The following is a 20005-nucleotide window of genomic DNA, read 5'->3' on the forward strand; positions in this document are numbered from 1 at the left end:
TCTCACCTCACCGCACCCATACTCCGCACTGCGCCGCGTAGGGGGATACTGACATTCAATAGGCGAGCACAAGCGAGGCATGCAGCGATTACGTCATCCCTCACGTGACTTCCTGTTCAGGTAAGTAACTGTCCTACAGCTGGGAAGTTCGTCGGTGAACTGCAGTGACCGTGAAGCTGTTTTACGGATTTTCCAGCCGCGTTATCAATTGTGATTCATACTAGATCGATATCCGGTTCGATTCTCTGTCGCGCTATCGACTACACTCGAAGTTTCGATTGTTCGATTCATTTTCTTCAGTTCGTTAAAATTGTAGGATTTGAGGTTATGACGGCGGCGAGTACAAATATGACTCTTTTGGGTTGTTGCACCGTGTAATCTTGTTGAAACTGACCGACGTTTCAGAGGAGTTTACTGCCTCCATCTCTGCAATTTCGGTAAATTTATAATATTCCAGAAGACAGCCATTTTCATAATTATTTGAATTAGGGAGCGTGGAGTTGTAAATCATAGCAGAGGTATGAAATTGTCTTGTCTATGCCCATGACATCAAGAGCCGAAAGTCGCAAAGATTCACTGACCGCCGGTTACGTTGTAATTGTATTGATCGCATCTTCCCCCCCTCCCCCACTTTACACAATCGTCAGCTGTTTGGCGAGATGTAACCTTGGTAACAAGAAGTCAACAAATATGGCGAGTTGATGGCACATTATACCAAAGAGCTGAGTGTGTTATTGTAACGCGTAAATTGTAAGTATACAGTAATTGCTATTCCTGTATTAGGATCTGTGTTTAATTTTTATTAATTGCAATTTTTTAATCATACATTTTCAAGTTCGACTGTTTGCAGCAGTAGAGAATGCAATTGCTTAATGCGAGAATTTTTAAGACTTCTACTAAGAGCATATATGCATGTACAAAAAACCCTAAAAAGCTTTTATATTAACTACTGGCTTCTTCTCCAATGCAACTCGGCCATTAACGGGAATACTCTGTTCTTTTAAAAGAATAATCTGACGTCTGTCACAACAACGGTACAGCGACTAAGCGACTGCAGAGGAGGAAATGGCACTATGTAATTCCATAAAACTGAGATTTCGCAGTATAACGGATACAGCTATGAATAGTAAAAGTTAAGTAAAAAAGATTCAGATTAAGGAAACAAATAATTTAGCAAATCCAAAGTTTTACGTTATTCCAAAACAAAAACTAACCTTACCGAAGTTAACCAAATCTAAACTATGGTCATATGCCTACAGTTCGGCAGAAATAAGCGTTAAAAAAATAAATTTAAATTTTCTCTAAGTCCGGGCCACTGGAGAACTTGGTTATTTTGCAAAATATGTACAAATTTAGAGAGGAAAAAGTTTTTATAGATCATGTGTTTCTAATCTCCAGTGTTGAAATCTTTGTTTAGGGCGAGCTGTTTCGGCAGTCGTCTTTATATTATCAAAAGTAAAATTTTAGGCGACGTCACCATGTTGGCATGACAGCAAATGGGTGACGTGTTTCCAGAGCATGGGGAAGGTGACACGGGTAGGAATGGAAACAAAAAGTGAACGATGCAGGAAAAGGGGAACGAGTAGCGAATTGTCGCATCGATGATACGTCATCGCCTCTACTCGAATTATGATAAAAAAGTTCTTGCATGCATGCACACATTCACAAAATATCGATCTGATGTTCAGAAAATGGATACGGAACAGCAAAATTGTCTTAATGGAAACAAATTTACAGATACCACAATGTCTGCAAGCTTTCATAAATTTATGGACTGTGGCTTTCTGCCACATTAGGCTGCGTACTCTTGTAGGTGGTTACCAACGTTTCAGACCAACTTAAAACCTCCATCTTCAGGGTCAAAATAATTATATTTTAAAAGTATCACTTCAATAGAACAACAGTTCCAGGATGCGAGTAGCAGACTATGTGATTCTTTGTTTTAAATTGATGTTTCTTACAGCAAAGTTCTCAAGAGATACAAAGAGAAGTCCAGAACGTGTCTGATTAACAACATCGGATGGAACAAGTGACTGGAGACAAGTCGAAAAGCGTTAAGAAAACTTACGATCTCGTAAGACAAGAGTTCGACCAAGGGACGGAGCGGAAGGCATTGGCGAACAAACTACAGTCTGCGGGGCGAGACATGGAGACACGCAGAGAAAAGTAAGCTGCCTATATTTCTGGCACGGGAGTAATTTATTAGTTGGTTTGATCCATAAAAATGGAGGGCACAGAATGTTCCGAATCGCGTTTATGAATTTGTTTATCGTGTCTCACGTCCAAGAATTCTCGCGACAGAATATTAATACTACGTTAATATAACTGCTCCAACAATTCTAGGAGAAGCGTATACATTCCGATCTTTATAGTTATGTAATAACGTCCCATTGTTTTAGAATAAGAACGCGTATTATTTAACGGTAGTATTATATAAAACAGAGTTCTCAGGTTAAGACAGAAATTCATTGGAATTTACGTTGTTCTTCCTACGTTCATTTAACAATTATAGTGTTACGAAAAAGGAATTTTTTTTCAAATGTGGCAATTTGTTAAGTCTGTCTGGATTTATATGCAACTTTCAAGCCATATTAAGTATAAAGTTTCGCGGCCTTGTTTTAATTCACTCAGTGCGATTATAAACTGTACATAAATCGATATTTAAAATGTATTATCTTATTCGAAAGTCACAGAACTTTAAATTACAGGTTTGAATCACTGAACAAAGAGAGAAACGAATTTGTGTCTGACCATAGAGGAATACAGTTTAACAAACGTAACTGATATTATCAGAATTCCTTTTCAAGCTCAAATTACAATTTCTTACGACGCATTAGTCTGTAAAGATTATTTGTATACAAGTATTAAGTAACATTTTCTTTCGATGCTGACAGACTGAGATGTCTGCTTTTAGAAGAAGCATCAGCTTGGACACGAGAATACGCAGAAAAGGGACAGGCAGTTAACGAGAAGAAACTGGAAGAAATGAAGTTTAAAGCTGAAGAAATACGAAACAGACGAGAGGCCGAACGAAAGAAAATTGTAGAGGAGAAACGGATTCAGCAGTACTTGTAAGTTAATAGAATCTAGAACTTCTGACCCATTGAATGTGTAAACTAATCTTAGTTCTTCCTAGTGGCATATTTCCTTCAGGCTTACCAACTAAAAATTTGTATGATTTAATATTTGTCCCATGCATACTACACGTCCTGTTCATCTGATCCTCATCTATTTGATTATCCTTGTTGTATTATTCAAAGTATGTGCATTGCAGATTAGAATAAAATTTAGTAATAGTAATTTAATTCCAGCTGCATTGAAGCCAACACTCATAGGTTTCTCACGTGACTGCATACTATAAATAAAGAGTAATAACGTTTCCTGTCGAAAACGCAACAGTTAAGATCGAAGAAACAATAATATTGATTTATTAATACCTCTGTTCTGTGACTGAACTAACAGCGAAATGTGTGAAGACCTGGTGTCCATGAAGTCGCGTAGATTCGCGGAAGATGCGAAAAGAGGGCAGAAATATCAGATGAAGGAGAAAGAATACATGAAAGCTCAGGAAAAAGAAGTTGAAAATCTGTGGGCAGACGTGGCGAAAAAAGAATACGATGCTAAGGTAAGAGAAACACACTTTTACAAACATCAATAATCCTTAATAATTCATTTTCTACTGATTAGTATATCCCAATCTCGAGGACCCTTCAGTCATGTGGACCCCCGGTTGAGAAACTTTGTGCTATCGTATTTGAGACTTGAATTAAGCCGACGAAGTAATTTGTGTTTCAAATGGCCTCAGGTTGCTAGAGAGACAGAAGAAGCGCGCAAGAAGTTTCAGAAGGACAAAGAAGTTGCCGAGGTTCTGTTACTGCAGCAGAAATCCATCGAGGCACACAATCTGGAGCAGCGTCAGAGGTCAAAAGATGAAGAAGCGAAGTTGAAAGAGAAAAATCTGAAAGAAATACAAGAAGAGGAAACGAAAGGTAAATACTTGCTGAAGATGAAAATGACTCTCTTCTGGGATGCTGCGCTCACAGTCTCGTAGACAACAACGACAATTCACTGACTCTGAGGGGCTAGTGTAAGTCGCGAATGAAAAAAGGATGTGAAGGCATAGAAGCTGGACCGACAAGGTCGAAACTTAAACATGAACCTCTGAAACGTCAGCCAATTCATATGAGATTACACAACGCAATATCCCAAATGAAATCATATTAGCCGTGAGAACATGAAATCTCGCTTACAATCGCTAAACAATTGCGTTTATATATTTGTTATCATACATGATTAAACATTTATTAGTGATACTTTCGTACTTTTCGATCTTGAAATACGCATTGCACTTCATGTTAATTTGTTTCAGATTTAAATATACTGCTCATAATTTCACTGTCGACAAATTATTTCGTCAGTAGGATATTTAACTGATAGAAATTTTTCTTCAGTGGCGATGCAAAAGTACTGCTTACAGAGACACAGTACACTGTATAGGATGATAATCCCTCTATTTAGAACAAATCGTTAATAAAATATTCAATTACATAGACGCTTACTTAGGTTTTCCTCAGCGTTACATGAAGAAATGATTAAAAATATAAAAAAACTGAATAGGCCTAAATCGAAATTACCCAATTTTGTTTTTCCATTGCGGAACGTTAGCACGCGCTATGTGCACGTACGCCAAGAACGCGCGAAAAACCTTTTGTATTGCTTCAATTCTTGAACACTGATAATATCTGGGTATAGATATGTTAAGATACAATTTTAGTCGAACATTTACGATATCAAATAAAAAATTATGATAGCTTCTTTACGCCTGTAAATATTTCTTGTAAAGTTACATTTTTATGGTTGATATTCGTCGTATGGATTAGAACTCCGTGTGGACTTTTAGGCAGATACCACCGTTTCGGAGGAACATACTGTCTTAATCTTGAGGGTTGAAGCCAGCAAGTTTCTCCGAAAGGATGATTTATACTAACAAGTCCACGTGGAAAGACAACGCAGAAGAACAAATTCGACATCTCCTGTTCCATTAGAGCTTCAAATGTCACATACACGTTTGTTTAATAAATTTTTTTATCTTTTAGTGCTTGGAAACAAGATTAAGACCAGGCAGAAGATTTGCAGTGATCTGATGCAACAAATCAAGAGACGCGAAGACTTTCTGGACCGCATGACTGAGGAAGAACAAGTTCTTGAAAAAACGTTTTGCAAGATGGCTCAGGCCGAACTAGAGAAGGAATTAGCATCAAAGAAATACAACAGAGTGAGGATAATATTTCTAAGAATTCATACTAAACCAATACATACATTAATATCCTTAAAAGTGTTTCACGTTGTATTTGAAACAGGAATAGCCTACATTCGTTACCTTACACAATACCGTAATTTCCTTCACGGTCTTCCAAGTAATCGCTTTCAAAGAAATTTCGCGCCATTCCTCGTCTCCGACATCCGAGTAACATGTTCAACCCATCACGTGTCCTAGATCTCACTGTCTTAACAATACCACGTGACTAATATAAACCTCGAAGTTTCTTGTTATACAGCGACCAAATTTTCAGAAGAATTTTTATACTATTGAAATTTGTTATTTACCAGTGTATTTCCAGAAATTATAAAAAGAAACAATTTTTAAATTGTTTTGAAGGGGTATCAAACACTGCCTCTAAATTGAAAAGTGTATTTATTGGCGTAAACTGAAATTCCAAATGTGTTCCTGTCACTAAATGGGCGGTGACGTCAGCAGACTGTTTACATGATAACGACGGCTCAAAGGTGACTGCGGAAATAGATAAATTTTGCTCAAAAAAAACACGAACGGCAAAATTTGAATGATTTAGTTTTTCTATGTAAAAGACCACGTGTCAAAACCTTATAGCATAAACACAAAACAATTTTCTCTGCACGAATTGAAGCACAACCATTCTTTTGCTAGGTCCCCAAAACACCGATTACGTAAGTGAATTTGTGTTTTCAGGAAACACTGAAGAGGGAATCGCAGTTGTACCGCGAAAGCTTAGCGAAACTGCAGCAGCAAAGAGACACCGAGGAAGCCGAACTAGAGAGAATTCTGCAGCATGAGAAGAATAAAATTGAGGCACACAGGGAAGAGAAGATGATAAGACTTAAAGAAGCGCGCAAGAAACTCAAGGACGTAAGCTAGCTTTAAACTATTAAACTCGTATCTAAGTTACTTTAGACAGAATGTTCTAAATTTTACTGCTTATCATTTCAACGTCAAGGTTTCCCTTTACAAAAGGCCTTCTGTTAAGAAACAAATCTTAAAATAGTTCGCAGTTGTCGTAAAGTATTTTACGGTTAAGATGGATTAGACTCTATAAGTTTCAGTAAGCTTAACTCTCTTATTACTTGCAGGTGTCTTTGTAACACAATCATGGGCAAATATTTTACACTTAATTTAAGTTATTATTTAATTTTTTCATTCTTTGCAGTAAAAAGTTACATATTTTATAAGAATACAGCGCGACATATGAATGTCGCTAATGTTGTTCCATCTCAGATGTTCGCCCGGACGACATGATGGTGTTGCTGATGGAGTTGAAAGGTGTTAATGATATTCACACGTAAATTTTCGAAAACTTGTCACCTGGTCCATTCATTGGATTAATATTATTAGATTACTGGGGAAAATTTGGCGGGAATAAATCTTTATTGTGTTGAACAGTAACATAATTTATTTCGTCATTATCGTATTGAAAATACAAAATTAATTTAATTTCTTTTTGAACTGGCAGCTTCGGAAATCCTTGTTATTTTTACTGTTACGATCTTTTAATGCGACCCTTCAGTATTTCGTAACTGATATTTGTGGCCCCTTTGTTTGATATATTTTCTTCAAAGAGTAATTTATTGCCCCATTTTCCTAACGCCGCTGAAATTAGGTGTGCGATTAAAACACCGCCCTTCCAGACTTAACTCATTAAAATATAGTCTGATAGCGGCATAAGGTTGGCAAAGGTTTAAATTACTTACGCATTAATGTTCTGGATTAATCGAACGTTCATCTGTATAAATTGGTATAATTCTGTAAATCTGTGGAATTTATTAATCTATTCGCATCACGGATGTTTTGAAATGGAATTGTATCATTAAATATTCACAAGCAATATTACGAGCCCAAAAGAAGTTAATATCTGAACATACTGTGTGCATTCAAACTTAATTAAATCCACTTATCAATGACGCAAAATCGATTGAAATGCATGTCTAAACTGCCCCAGATTTAATATGATTCCATTAATTACTAAAATGACATGGTGATAGGTTGCAATGAGTCCCTTTGCGAAACGGAACATTTCCAGGAATTGAACTCACGCGCTCACTCGACAAGTTTGTCGACCTGAAGTAGGTGTTTTGCGAAACCGTCTGCAATCTGTGTTGGAAAACATTGTGGATGCCATTCAGAGTACACGGCCGGATCAGAATGATGAAATTCGATAAGGGTTCACATAAGGCTTTTGACTGATGAAGTCACTGGTTCAGATTCTGGGACTGAATTCATAACCTGGATGCGATAGAAGACAAGTGGAGACATCTGTGTTTGCCGGACGAAATGATTCACGAACGGGGAAAATTAAAAAACTTTTATACGAGAACCTGAGGGCAAAGTTCACATGGGAGATCTAGGCATTCGTATCAGAATGGAGCTTAAAGAAATAAGGCGTGGCAATGCGAGACATTAAAAACATAAAATAACACAGGCTGTGTGCAAGATTGTTACATTTACGGACACATTTTCAGTCTTATCATATAGGCCTACAGGACGGCGGGTTAAAAAATCTTGTAACATTTCTAGTAAACAGTAATAACCACCGAAAACTGGTTTTGATTATTCATTTTCAAAATTTATTACTTTTTTATTATTAATGTAACGCGATTAAATAAATATTTCTTTTAGCTTTTGGGTACAACCTTGACAAAGCAGCTTACGTGACAACTTCATCACGACGGAAAATACCACTAATAAGAACTCTACAGACAGAAGCTAACTGGCTGGTTATATCGTTTACAGCTGACTTAATTCGCGACTTTGAGCACAACGAACCAAATTGCAAACCATGAACTTACAATTCAGATCTAAACTAACCTAATTCTGGCTGTGACATTTCTTGTGCATCAACATAATTATGACGTCATTACTTTGTCCCTAATGCTTCGTCTGAGATAGCAGAATGCACCAAATTAAAATGAGTATGACTTCAAGACAAGAGAGTCCTTAGGTGGCACTGCGTTCCTAGAAGCATGTTCTGGCTGCTGATAGGTCTAACAACGTCACAAACTCAAAACGCAAGCACCTTATCTCCTTAACGATCTTGGCTTCTGGGAAGTTTTTTTTAAACCAATCTCTCGCTTTTCAGTCTCAAACAAAAAATCACGTAATTTATCTTCACTGTTTCAACTACCTCCACTATAATTAACCTTTGGGCAAAACAGAGAGATAAAGAAACCAGCGAAAGTGAATCTTGTTGCAGGAAGTGTTGCAGGGGAGGATGACGCAGGTAGAGAAACAGAAGGAGAAGATTGATAAACTGAAGAAGCAAGAAGAAGAAGAGTTAAAGATGCAGGAGAAGGCGAGGCTGCAGAACGCAAAGCTAACGGCTGAGCACGATAATCAGATTAGACTCCTGAAGCAGAAGTACGCGAAGGACCTTCTAGACCAAATTGAATACAACAAGGCGCTCAAGGTTCGTGAGATCTTTATGGTTTTTGAAACTTCCCCTTCGTTGTTTATTTAAACAATTCGTTCTGAAAATAACTTGTCACACCTATTTATGTCAAGAGCCTTCACGACGAAATAAATAACAACAACAACAATAATAATAATAAATAATTAACCTTTCCAAGCAGAAGATCGTCTAAATGTTATTTCATAGTTCAGCCCGTACCGCTAAGAAAACACCACACTTCACCGTTGAGAATATCAACTGGTTAATGCTGTCTTAGGAAATAATTCCTGTTTACAGCGAAAATCATACAAAAACAATTAATACATGAAGTTACTGAATATCGAAGCAGGTGGGACATATTATATACCATTTAAAGAGTTAAGCCATTTAATGACTCATTTCTGTGCAAAAGACATTTCATTATCAAACTTCTAGGATCTGGAAGGATATAGGGGAAAATATTAACACAGATCTTAGAGAGATCGGTTGTGTTAAAAGACGATGGGCAGAAGTTTATCAGGTTTATGTACAAAAATATTTCTTTATTGGTTACATTCGGGTTTGATACAAACGTTTTAATTCAACTTCGGCTTCTACTCGGCCATATCACTTCTATGGGATTATTCCTCGTAAAGCAACTCTTAACTACTCTATATACGACTTGAGGCTTATGTTTGTCTTCTTGTTAATTAGGCCCAAGAAAGGGAGAAGATAGAACGAGAGTGGAAGGCGGGACTGCTAGAAGAAGAGCGGTATAAATGCCTCATAAAGGAGATGTTAAGTAGGCGCCAAGTTACTGAACCCCATCCATTCTACAGAATTACTGAGGCTTCTGTCAGTCTGGACGGTCCATGCAAATGTCCAACGCCTGTCGCTAAAGAAGAGACAGCACCGAAGCGTTGACGTCAAACGTGGTGGGAAAAGTTTCTGCCAAAATGACCAAGATCCTGGAAAGGCGTTCTTTGCACCGTCACTTTACAACAATATTCATTTTTGCATCAGCACTTAATATATTCCGAACTGCTGATGAAAGACGACATATTCGTATTTATAATTTTGTCAATTAAGTTTCGTGTGAGTTTTTTAAAGTTTTATGGTAATTTTTAAGACTTCTGTGCGCTCTGTGTGTACTTGATGATATGAAGACAAAAAAAATTGAATCTGCATGGACAAATTCGCGTCTATTTTTCATACTTTGGTATGTGTGCACCAGGACTGGAATTAGCGCTGTGAAAATGTGTAGGGCTTTTGAGAACACGATAAAGAACCTCAAGGTTCCCCAGCAGACTAGGAAAGTCTTGATTAGTTTCTTAATAAGGAATCTGCTAATTTTAATTAAATAATTTGCCGCGAAACTGTGAATTTGGGTGGGGGGGGGGATTTTCTAGCATTGCTTACCGTTCTTCCACTGAAACTCTGATATAAAACATATACACAATACAGACTTCATTTTACTGAAGTTCATTGTATTGAATTCCTTACTGACATTTGGAATCCTGAATCGTCACTGAAAAAAAAAACCACTATAGACCACGAAGAAGCTGGCGCATGATTTGTAATGTATGAAACTAATCGCGCTTCTGGATTGATCATGCGCAGTACTGACTGCAGCTAAGAAAAGCACTAAATTTTCTCACACGGTAAGGGAGCACAGATAATACAAGGTACAGTATTTTTCACTGTGCGTGCTGATGTGTACCGTTTGAATGTCACCGAGGCAGGAGGTAGACATAGTCCTATTAATTTAAGACCAAACTGTTTGTGGCTCTCCCGCCACGGAAAGTCCATAGCTACAAGAGAAGAGACATTTGTAAACTTAATTCGGTTGAATTAGAAAGATATTGGAAGATCTCGGTTAGAAGCAATCTGCTAAGGCAAATTTTATACCTCGTACATCCGCAACGTATAGCACGTCACTGTGGTTGTACTATGTTTTAACCACCGTGAGAAGTCATTTATCATAACTAACTAACTAACTCTCTAAATAACTACTCTCCTCCAAAGCGCTGGAGTTCCTATTCTTATTCTTATGGTCACTGAAACCATTAAAACACCTGTTTTGAAGTTCAGGTCCTTCAAAAGTGCAGGAATTCACAAGTTTTGTAAATCTCACCACAATAATTGTAGCAGCGCATCAAAACAAGATACCACGAAGGAAAGTTTGGTGACGAATGAAGGAGTTACAAAATGACAGAAGATGGAGGAACGAAATGAAAATTTTAATATACTGAGTTTTTCAAAGCTCCTAAGGCGCAACTTTAATATTCCACTGCTTCTAATGACATCTTCAGCCTTCGTTCACAATAATCTCAAAATCCCATTACTTGGAGATGCATACCTTTCACTACCGAAATCATGACAAGACTCCCCCTTCTTGTCAAACAATCTCTCTTTCTTCTGCTGTCTCCATACGTAGTCTGACGCAACCCAGCGAACAGTGATATCGCACTACCAGCACTATCAGTGACAAATCCCTTGCTCTGCAGCGAAGGAAACGTCTAACCTCATTCCATTCTTCGTTTGAAGTTGACAGGGAACTGAACTGATCGGTCTTTGATAAATCAATTAGTATGGAAATTAATATTACAATTTCACTAACAAAAATGTAATTTTCCATATTTTTTTTCCAATTTACGTAAATCATGAATAATATTTACTAACTGTAAATAAGGAATTCGTCAACTGGTTAATTCTTTGCCGGTATCAGGACAGATGCTAGTTTCATGACGATGTCGTAAAAGTTAGTCAAAACACTGCTCACAATTCGCTTTACGCGACCTGAAAGCGTGTCTCCCATTACAGACTTTAGTCACACGACTGACAAGTCAGAAAGGTACCATCCGTAGTCACAGTCCAAGAACCCTTTGCTCCAAGTGTTTCAGTGCACAGAGAGAATTGGATTTCTAGTCTGGACAGCGCATGGTTAGCCCTCTGGGCTATGCTGACGCTAACAGCCAAGTACTTCAACCATAAGGGTTCAACTAACTAAATAATCAGAGTCCAAGTGGCGGGTTTTGTCTTGAGAAACTGATAGTTGCTCTGCTAGTCAATGACCTGAATGCTCATTTATGAGTTTACAAGAGTCAGCAATAGAATCCAAACTTGAGCCAGGTAAATCCAGTCAATACCTTCACAACTCATTAACTCATTTAATCAACATCCATTTCAATATTATACACCAACCTACCCCAAATAAAGTCCCCCCCCCCCAAAGTAAAATTTTGATTTTCTCGCCTATCTCATCCTCGTTTGCCTCACTTAACCGAATATTTGGAGAAGAGTAATTAATTAGCAAAATAATTATCTCCTTAGTGCAGGGTGTTCTGGAAAGCTCAGTCAGTTGTTCAAGAAACGTCATGCTTTTATGGAATCATAAATTTATTTACTGTGCTAACAAAATATCACCTTTTGGAAAGTAATTCTAATCGAAAGTGAGGTAACTGACCAAAATATTACAAATACGACTAAGATATTTTGTTGCTTACTTGTGGGTGTTTAGAGCGAAAGAAAATGGCAGTTAGTTGCTGCTGTCTTCATTTTAATAATATACGTAAATGCGGCATGCGATTTTAATATCATATAATATAAATACTGAACAGAGACAGAGAATAAATATTAATTGTGGGGAACACCGATAATTGTGTGAACTCTGACAATGGTTTGAGTCAAGGTCATCCAATTCTTTTTTCCCTCAGGAGAAGATGAGGTTTTACTTTTTCATAAATGACAAATTATAATATATGCTCAGACTTTGGTTTCATTAAAATGTAAAATTACTGCAGAGTAGTTTGTTATATTAAAATTGTTCATGTAACAGAAATTACTGGACTTTACTTTTGTTGGTCGGGCCCCGTTTCGTAACACCAACAATCTAACCACTATTTGTTAATTTGTTATAACTATTTCATGCAATAAATGTATGAAAAAATGAGTACACATTTTCCGAATAAAATTGTATATTAATTTTCTATTATTGTTTGTCATTAAATATATCTGTACTAAATAATGAATATTCATTTCCAGATAATAAATGAGAATTGTCGAAGAAGCCATTTTTTCTTATTAATACAACCCAGTATTTCAAAGGCCAAAGAAAATATGCTAACACGAAAAAACATTCACAGATTTAAAAATAAAACTACGCAATATTTTCCGGTGTTAATACACTTATATGACTTTTAATGCGATGGAAAATGGTCACAAGTTATTTTTATTGCATTCGCTGAATTACAATTCGTATACAATTGCAATTCCAAAAAAAAATATAACAAAACATCCAGTACACACTATAACCCATCGAATGGACTGCTACTTCGAACAGAAAATATGAAATTGAAATGAATGATAATAAGGATTTTGCTAGTGGTTCATTTCGTATAAATTGTGCTGCATGTTTGCTTCAATTAAGCTGTGAATTTCGACAGGCCAAAACGTGTCATCTATGTTCGTCAATGCAATGACCAATTTGTTGAAAATAAGTAGGCAAGACAATACTTTTGATTTTGCACGTCTCACATTTTATTTTATATTAACAACAATTCAGTTCGTACGTCAAGACTCATCATTTAGCTTATACATTTTTCCAGGGAGTTTTTGTGGTTAGCAGCTGGTACATTAGTAATGTTTCTCTAGATAATTTCTGCGCTACAATTTACTAGGTAGGAAACAAAATAAAACAAGACACAGTGACAGAAACAAAATACAGTAATATATCTGCGCAATTAAGACATTTTCATATAAATGATATTTTCTTATGGGAAAGTTGTTAATCAAAACATATCTGTAGCCGTGTAAAGTGATCAAAATTTCCAACAATATTCAAATAAAATTCCTAAAATAATAAGCTTTGGTAATATCATAAATTTATTTCTCTACATTAATTTTCATGAAGAATGCACTTTGTAAGCCTTGCATACAAGAGTCGTTTATATAAATGTAATGCACTGAATTAATAGAGCAACGTGTACTAGAAGAAAAAAAATGAGAAGTAGAATTGTAAGTTTTTCTTAGAGGAAATTCGTTGAAAAGAATAAAAAGTGTCTCTAGAAGAAACTCGTAAGGGATTCAAGTCTTTTTCTCCCATCTAAGGAAAGATGGGGAACTTTACAAATTGAAATGCATTTAGATGTCTTGGTTTCTTCTCTTACCCTCTCTCTCTCAATGCCTCATGAGAGCAGTTGAGAGTTGAACTCATATATATATATATATATAGCTACTGTTTGAAGATGCAAGAGAAATGTTTCCGCCATGTTTGCCAAGTCAGGTAATTCCTGTGTTATCTGGTGCTTCAGGTTCGATAGTCGAACTACACTTCCGACACTAGAGACGTACCTGGCTTGTAACAAGACGTGGCAATGACATTTTAACTAAAAGGGAACCTGATGTTTTATTTTGCATTTGCTACTGTTTCTTCACGAATTCAAACCTTTAACCGAAGGTACAGACGATAACACAGGCCATCGTAAATAAGCTTAACGTAGATTAATATCAGGAGTGTCCCGGTTATTTTTACGTGCTGGGGTTTTAGCCATGACATTTCTTTTAACCACTTAAAGTCGAATGATAACTATAAGGGATTATGAACCAATTACTTTGCTATCGGTTTACAATGTAATCCCAACTCGTTGTGCTGTTAGATTCACTTATATAATTAATTACAAGATAACTGTATATCTAACTAATTATCTCCGTTAATAAAGTACAGTAAGATTCTGACATTATAGTTTAATATTATCCTCCGAAATCAAGTTATTTTCTTTGTTATGAAACAATGGAACAGTCATGTTACATTGCATCTACGTAAAATTCAAACGAGGAACTTACACACGACGTAATTTTAACTGCCGCTGTGCTCAAGAGAAGAATACAATATTGTTGTCGATGTTATGATTCTGAATAAGAAAATGTTACTAAAGGAATTTATTTTGTGCTGTGAAATGTTGTCATTTATAGCGACTCTATCACCTGTCGAGTGTAAATGTTACATATCAAATCTAAAACTTCTTGACGATGGTGAAGAGTCATTTGAATAAAAATTCCTTGGATATTATCCATCGTCTAGTAAAATATAAAACGTAAAACGACGTTTCGGGCCCAACTGTGTAGGAACCTGAAGACGGAGATAGAGTCCAATCTCCGAAACGTAGTTTTACGTTTTATATTTTGTAAATGTTACAATAAAAATACAATATTCTGTATTGTACAAAATGCTATACAGCCACACACACAGCCAACAACGTGTTAAATGTGGGCAAAAAAAAAACAATTCTACGCTTGGTCTAACTCGCTTTTGCAACACCGTGCTCGGTTTAAGAAAATAAGAGGGTTGCTTCTTCGGTTACTTTACTAACTTGTATCAACTGCAGAGGTTATTATTTTGTCAACTTTAACACGTAGGATGCGAAAACTGCAGATGAATCACGCGGAAAATGAGGGAAAGTGGTCAAACAAGTCATACCCGGATCGCTCTGCTATCTCGTTCGGTGTGAAGCTGACAGATCGATACCGAATGAGCAAATCGCTTCACAGACCGCAGAGACGAGTACAGCGAAACTATGGGTCACATACACAAAATTATCACAGACACCGGTCATGAAACCAGGTGCTTCTGCACAGGGCATGGATAATGGTACAGAGGAGCAAATTTTTATTTTGGAAAGGGAGCTGGATAAAAGAGAAATGTAGCAAAGGATAAATATGGTTGGAAGAATGATGAAAATGGATACGAGAAGGAAAGGTAGGGAGAAAGCAAAGAAAGAATGGTAACCAAGGAAGGAAGAGGAACGAGACACAAAAGAAGGAAAAAATGAAAAAGAGATATATGCAGACAGACAATTAGGCAGTAGACAAATGAACACACAGATAAATGTCACTCTAGTAGTCGTCACCAAACTGCACCCTCCACCCCTGCAACGAAGCTCTGAGTCAACAGTAAATCGTTGCCAGTTTGGGGTGAAAAGTGGCTTGTCAGTTATGTCACTTACTCCTTGCACCTGTCATCACTAGATATGAAAATAATAACCAAAATTCGGTAATAAAATCGATACGTTAGAGTTATCGAGCTAAAACACAAATTCTGGTTTCCCTGGCTACGATTTTCGGAACTGAGCAAAACCATTATGCGCCTCTACTTCCGATGGTCTGACGCGGTTGAAGTTGCAAGACATGATTTGTCTACGGGGGGTGGGGTTGGAGGATCGGCCGAAACCTTTCGAATTCTTGTCACGCTTGTGAGAAACTTGCTACAAGAGAACGTGTCCGTAAAATGAAGTGAACGGCATCACAGACATTAGAAAGTTTTAATTAAACTGTATGACTACCGAGTGTTTCGTTGCACACCGACCATTTTATGCTGGGAAAACGCAGATACAAATGCTTAAAAATCTGTCAAAGCATGGAATAATTTATCGCTAACAATTCATATCTCGGCACAAAAAAGTAACAATTTCTAAAATTACAGACCATGATAAAGATGGCTGTCTTATGGGATGCTGGTGGAAACTTACAGATGTTTTTGAGGTGTTTACTGCATTCATCAGGGCGACAATTTACTGTTTGAAAGAAATGAAAGGGTAACATTAAAATATATCTTAAAGAAATATGATGTAAACCGGACATATATGACTCAAGATATGACCCTTAGCGAGATCTTGTAAAAGTGGTATTAAACCTTCGAATTAAAAAGAAAAGACGTTGAAATATTTGATAATTTTAGAGACTACTTAATGTTCATGACGGATTCCTAAAGACAGTTAAGAAATGAAGGAGGAGAAAAAAATGAATAAATAAAGTATAAAAACGAGAAACAGCAAACAATCACTTCTCTTATCGAATATCAGTCAGATAGGCGAAAAAAGCCAAATTGTTCTGCCAAACGTCTACCTAGAAGTGACCTGATACATGAAGCAAATTCTTATAGTGAAGGAAACAATGAACTGTGTCTAACTAATTAAAAGCAGTTCTGTTGAGCGACGGACCACACGGCGTTAGGAGGTCACACATACTGCGAAGTACAAGGACTTGACCACAGAATGTAGTATATATTAAATACATGTGTTTCTAATTTTTACCGCCATGACATGGGATTAAATTAAATTATCATTTAAAAACGAACCATTCTAACGGTACTGCATATTTCATACAGAGCCACACATGAAATAGTTAACATTACACAAAGCTGTGTGTTTTTATTACTTTAACAATTTGAGCTCAGTCAGCATGACATTTGTATATGCTGATACAAAATATTTTTAATTAAACAATATGGCACAGGGAATTCCTGTGTGTGTCTGTGTTTTTAGACTACAGAAAGCATTTCGATTAAATCTGGTATTTATTATCAACGGTAAACACTGAATTTAATTTTGATACGTATGAGTCACCATAACTTCTACAGAGATCATAAAACTAAACCTGCAAGATTTTCTGTCTTTATCTACAAAACGTTTTAAAAATAGAGAATATTTAACAACACGCAGAAGAAACTTCTCCATTCAGTGTAACATTTGTAATGCGAATGGATTCAATATAATGAAATTGTATCCGCAATAAATAAAAATCAAAGCCTACAATTATTCGAAATAATAAAGATGACGTTTTGATGAAAACACTCTTTTTTATGCTTTCACAACAACTATTCGAGAAAAAAAGCATACAATGTCGCAAGACTGTTGAAAAAGCCATTATTTTTATTTACACGTGGGTATTTGAAACTCGTAACACTTTTACACATGCAAACACAGGAGGCAATGTTTACGGTTTAAAATACTTAGCATATGACAAGCTATAAAAACCGAACAAATTTATTCACTAATGTCCCCTAATTTAATTCCTTCTTTCTTCATATCCCGAGTAATATTTTTTGCTTTCATTTTCTTGTACCGCGTCAGCAAACAGGCATGAGCTATTCCATATAATCGATGACGTATTTGGTAAAGTTGTTCGAAGATGCGTTCACATTAGCTAACACAAAAGTTCCCGATTCCATCTCCACAAGAATCAAACGCGTGACTCCAGATTTCGAATGACCCAAAGCTGTAGCAACTTTTACTGTAGGAATATTTCAATGAATGCAAGGGGACAAAAAAAAATCCCTCTTCTTTCGCAGATAAATCTCAGAACGTCTGTTAGTCTACGGTAAGAGTATTTATTTGTTCTCACGCCAGTGGTACCAATGGATGTCGGTATCCTATCATTAACTTACAGATGACGCAATTCACACAGTAATTCGGTCATCGTAACTCTGGCATGCGGTCCGCTAATTAGCCTCACCTCTGGTTATTATTGATCACATACGATGGCGCTCACATTTCAATCTGTCTGAGCCAGCTGCGCAGTCATTATGACAACACATTATACATAACCTATATATAATTAGGTCAACTTATTATGCAAATATAAAATAGTCGGTGATTACACAAAATACGGTCATGAGCTTAATTCAATTAAGGTTTAGCTCCAGTGTTTTCGCGCAGTAAATTCCATTAGTTCGTATTTCGGGCTGGTGGTTGTTAGCACGTTAGGAATATTCGACTAATCAGAATTACAATTAAACCGGCTTTCCCATCTCGGATGACACTGGTCAATTACGTCATTGTCATCATGCAATTAATCATGTACAAGGATTTGATCAGCTGCGTTATCACGTGAAGTATTTATGATTAATGTATATTACTTGTAGTATAATCATTACTCTGTATGTTTTACTCTTTCAGGTCATTGTAATAACCGAAATTATTTTTCTTGGCTGAAGACTTCAAAAAAATGCATATTGCATTCACTGAAATGTCTCACATATTATTTCCAGTTAATAATTCTTAAAGTAAAAGACATCGTGACCGTCCAGAAAAAATATTTATACGCACAAGGATTAGAAATGATTGAATATCAATGTTTAATTTGTAAATATTCTAAAATAAGTGAAAACTAATCAAACAATTTATAATATCTTGGTGTTTTACGAATATATTTCATAAATTTCGATTATTAATGAAGATGATTGCGTAATGTATTCAGAATTCAGAATTCTAAAACAAACATACAACAAGGGCTTCTAACTTCTCTGTTCGCTAGTTTAACCCCGCAGATAAGCGAAACAAGAAGACGTGTTTCATTAACTTTAAAGAAACTGTTAACTGAATACTAAGAAGTTAAACTAATCTTCACAGAAAGCATTCCATTAACACAAGCCAAAAGGTAACCATGAATAGTACAGTTGCCATGGAAACCATGGCGTTCACACAACCCTCTGTTGCAATTCGACAGGTGCACGTTCCTTAACAAAATTCTACAGAAGCTTTCTTACAAACTAGGTAACAAACTTCTAAATGGAATGGTTCCATTACACCGAAAAGTTAGGTTTCAAGTTAAGTGAAAAAAAGAATCAGTTTCGAAACTGAATTTAACAACTGTTAACGGCGTCAGGAGACAAGCTTCTAGTACCAGATCTAGCTAAAGACGTTTTCATTGAATTGCAGTTTATTTCAACGGCTTACACTAAAGTGTTAGGGTGGCTTACATTTCTAATTTCACACTATCTTTGCCCTTTATGTAATTACTTTTCAGAATGTGCAAAATTACCTAACACAATTTGTTACATAACTGGCTACTTTGTTAACATTTTGCACTAACACGTTAATTTAAAACATGCTGAAGATGGCTGTCTTCTGGGTTGTAGTGCCGTGTAGTCTGGTAGAAGTTTTCCGACGTTTCAGAGCTCCTTGCTGCGTCTATTGTCAGGGCGATGATAGCCATGATGATGGAGACAGAATACAGCTTCAAATACTAAGATATCGAACCAGGAAATTTATTTTAAAGACAGTGGTTTGTAATCTGTGGAAAAGAACATAATAACAGGGAGTAAAATCTGGCCCCTTCTAGCATAAAGGGTAATTAAGTGGTGATTTTATTTGCCATCTAGCGCACAGCGTCGTATTTTACAAGCATTCTCCGGCGATCCAGCACAGCTGATGTCTTACTCTCCGACAATTTCCTATTCATTAGTTCTCTACGCCTAGCGCCTTCCATTTCATCAATAAATACTGATTACTGCAGCCCTCCAATAACGTCTTGACGAAATTAATACTTGTACGTAATTTATGACAAAACACTTTAAATTTTCTGCATGAGAAGAAGGAAAATACTTAGGAGAAACAAGAGTTAAGTTTCAACAAATGTCTAATAACTAAATACGTTTAGTGCATACAGGTAAGACGAAATTTATTACAAAACCATTCACATTTTCGGAGATAATGGAACTAAGACAACAATTTTCTTACATGAGAAATGTACACTAAAAATTATCGCCG

The 20005-nt window shown here is 36.4% G+C and overlaps 1 protein-coding gene across 4 annotated transcripts; it reads left to right on the forward strand.

The window, feature by feature from the left end:
- Window positions 1-6: 6 nt before the first annotated feature.
- Window positions 7-12747, forward strand: LOC110828195 (cilia- and flagella-associated protein 53-like). Of its 4 annotated transcripts, XM_087344156.1 has the most exons (10): window positions 246-750; window positions 1008-1132; window positions 1964-2166; window positions 2895-3071; window positions 3463-3625; window positions 3806-3989; window positions 5097-5275; window positions 5990-6166; window positions 8505-8717; window positions 9393-12747. In XM_087344156.1, the coding sequence occupies exons 3-10, from the start codon at window positions 2021-2023 to the stop codon at window positions 9600-9602; spliced, it is 1449 nt and encodes a 482-aa protein (XP_087200282.1). In that variant the 5' UTR covers window positions 246-750; window positions 1008-1132; window positions 1964-2020; the 3' UTR covers window positions 9603-12747. The 4 variants fall into 4 exon arrangements, with proteins under 4 accessions (XP_087200284.1, XP_087200282.1, XP_087200281.1 ...); XM_087344158.1 differs by lacking the exons at window positions 246-750; window positions 1008-1132 and adding an exon at window positions 7-120; XM_087344155.1 differs by lacking the exon at window positions 1008-1132 and having other exon boundaries at window positions 247-750.
- Window positions 12748-20005: the final 7258 nt, after the last annotated feature.

This window comes from Zootermopsis nevadensis, unplaced genomic scaffold, assembly GCF_977971745.1.
Source record: "Zootermopsis nevadensis isolate Lab colony 2312 unplaced genomic scaffold, Znev_1.0 Znev_ptg000007l, whole genome shotgun sequence".
Taxonomy (NCBI): Eukaryota; Metazoa; Arthropoda; class Insecta; order Blattodea; family Termopsidae; genus Zootermopsis; species Zootermopsis nevadensis.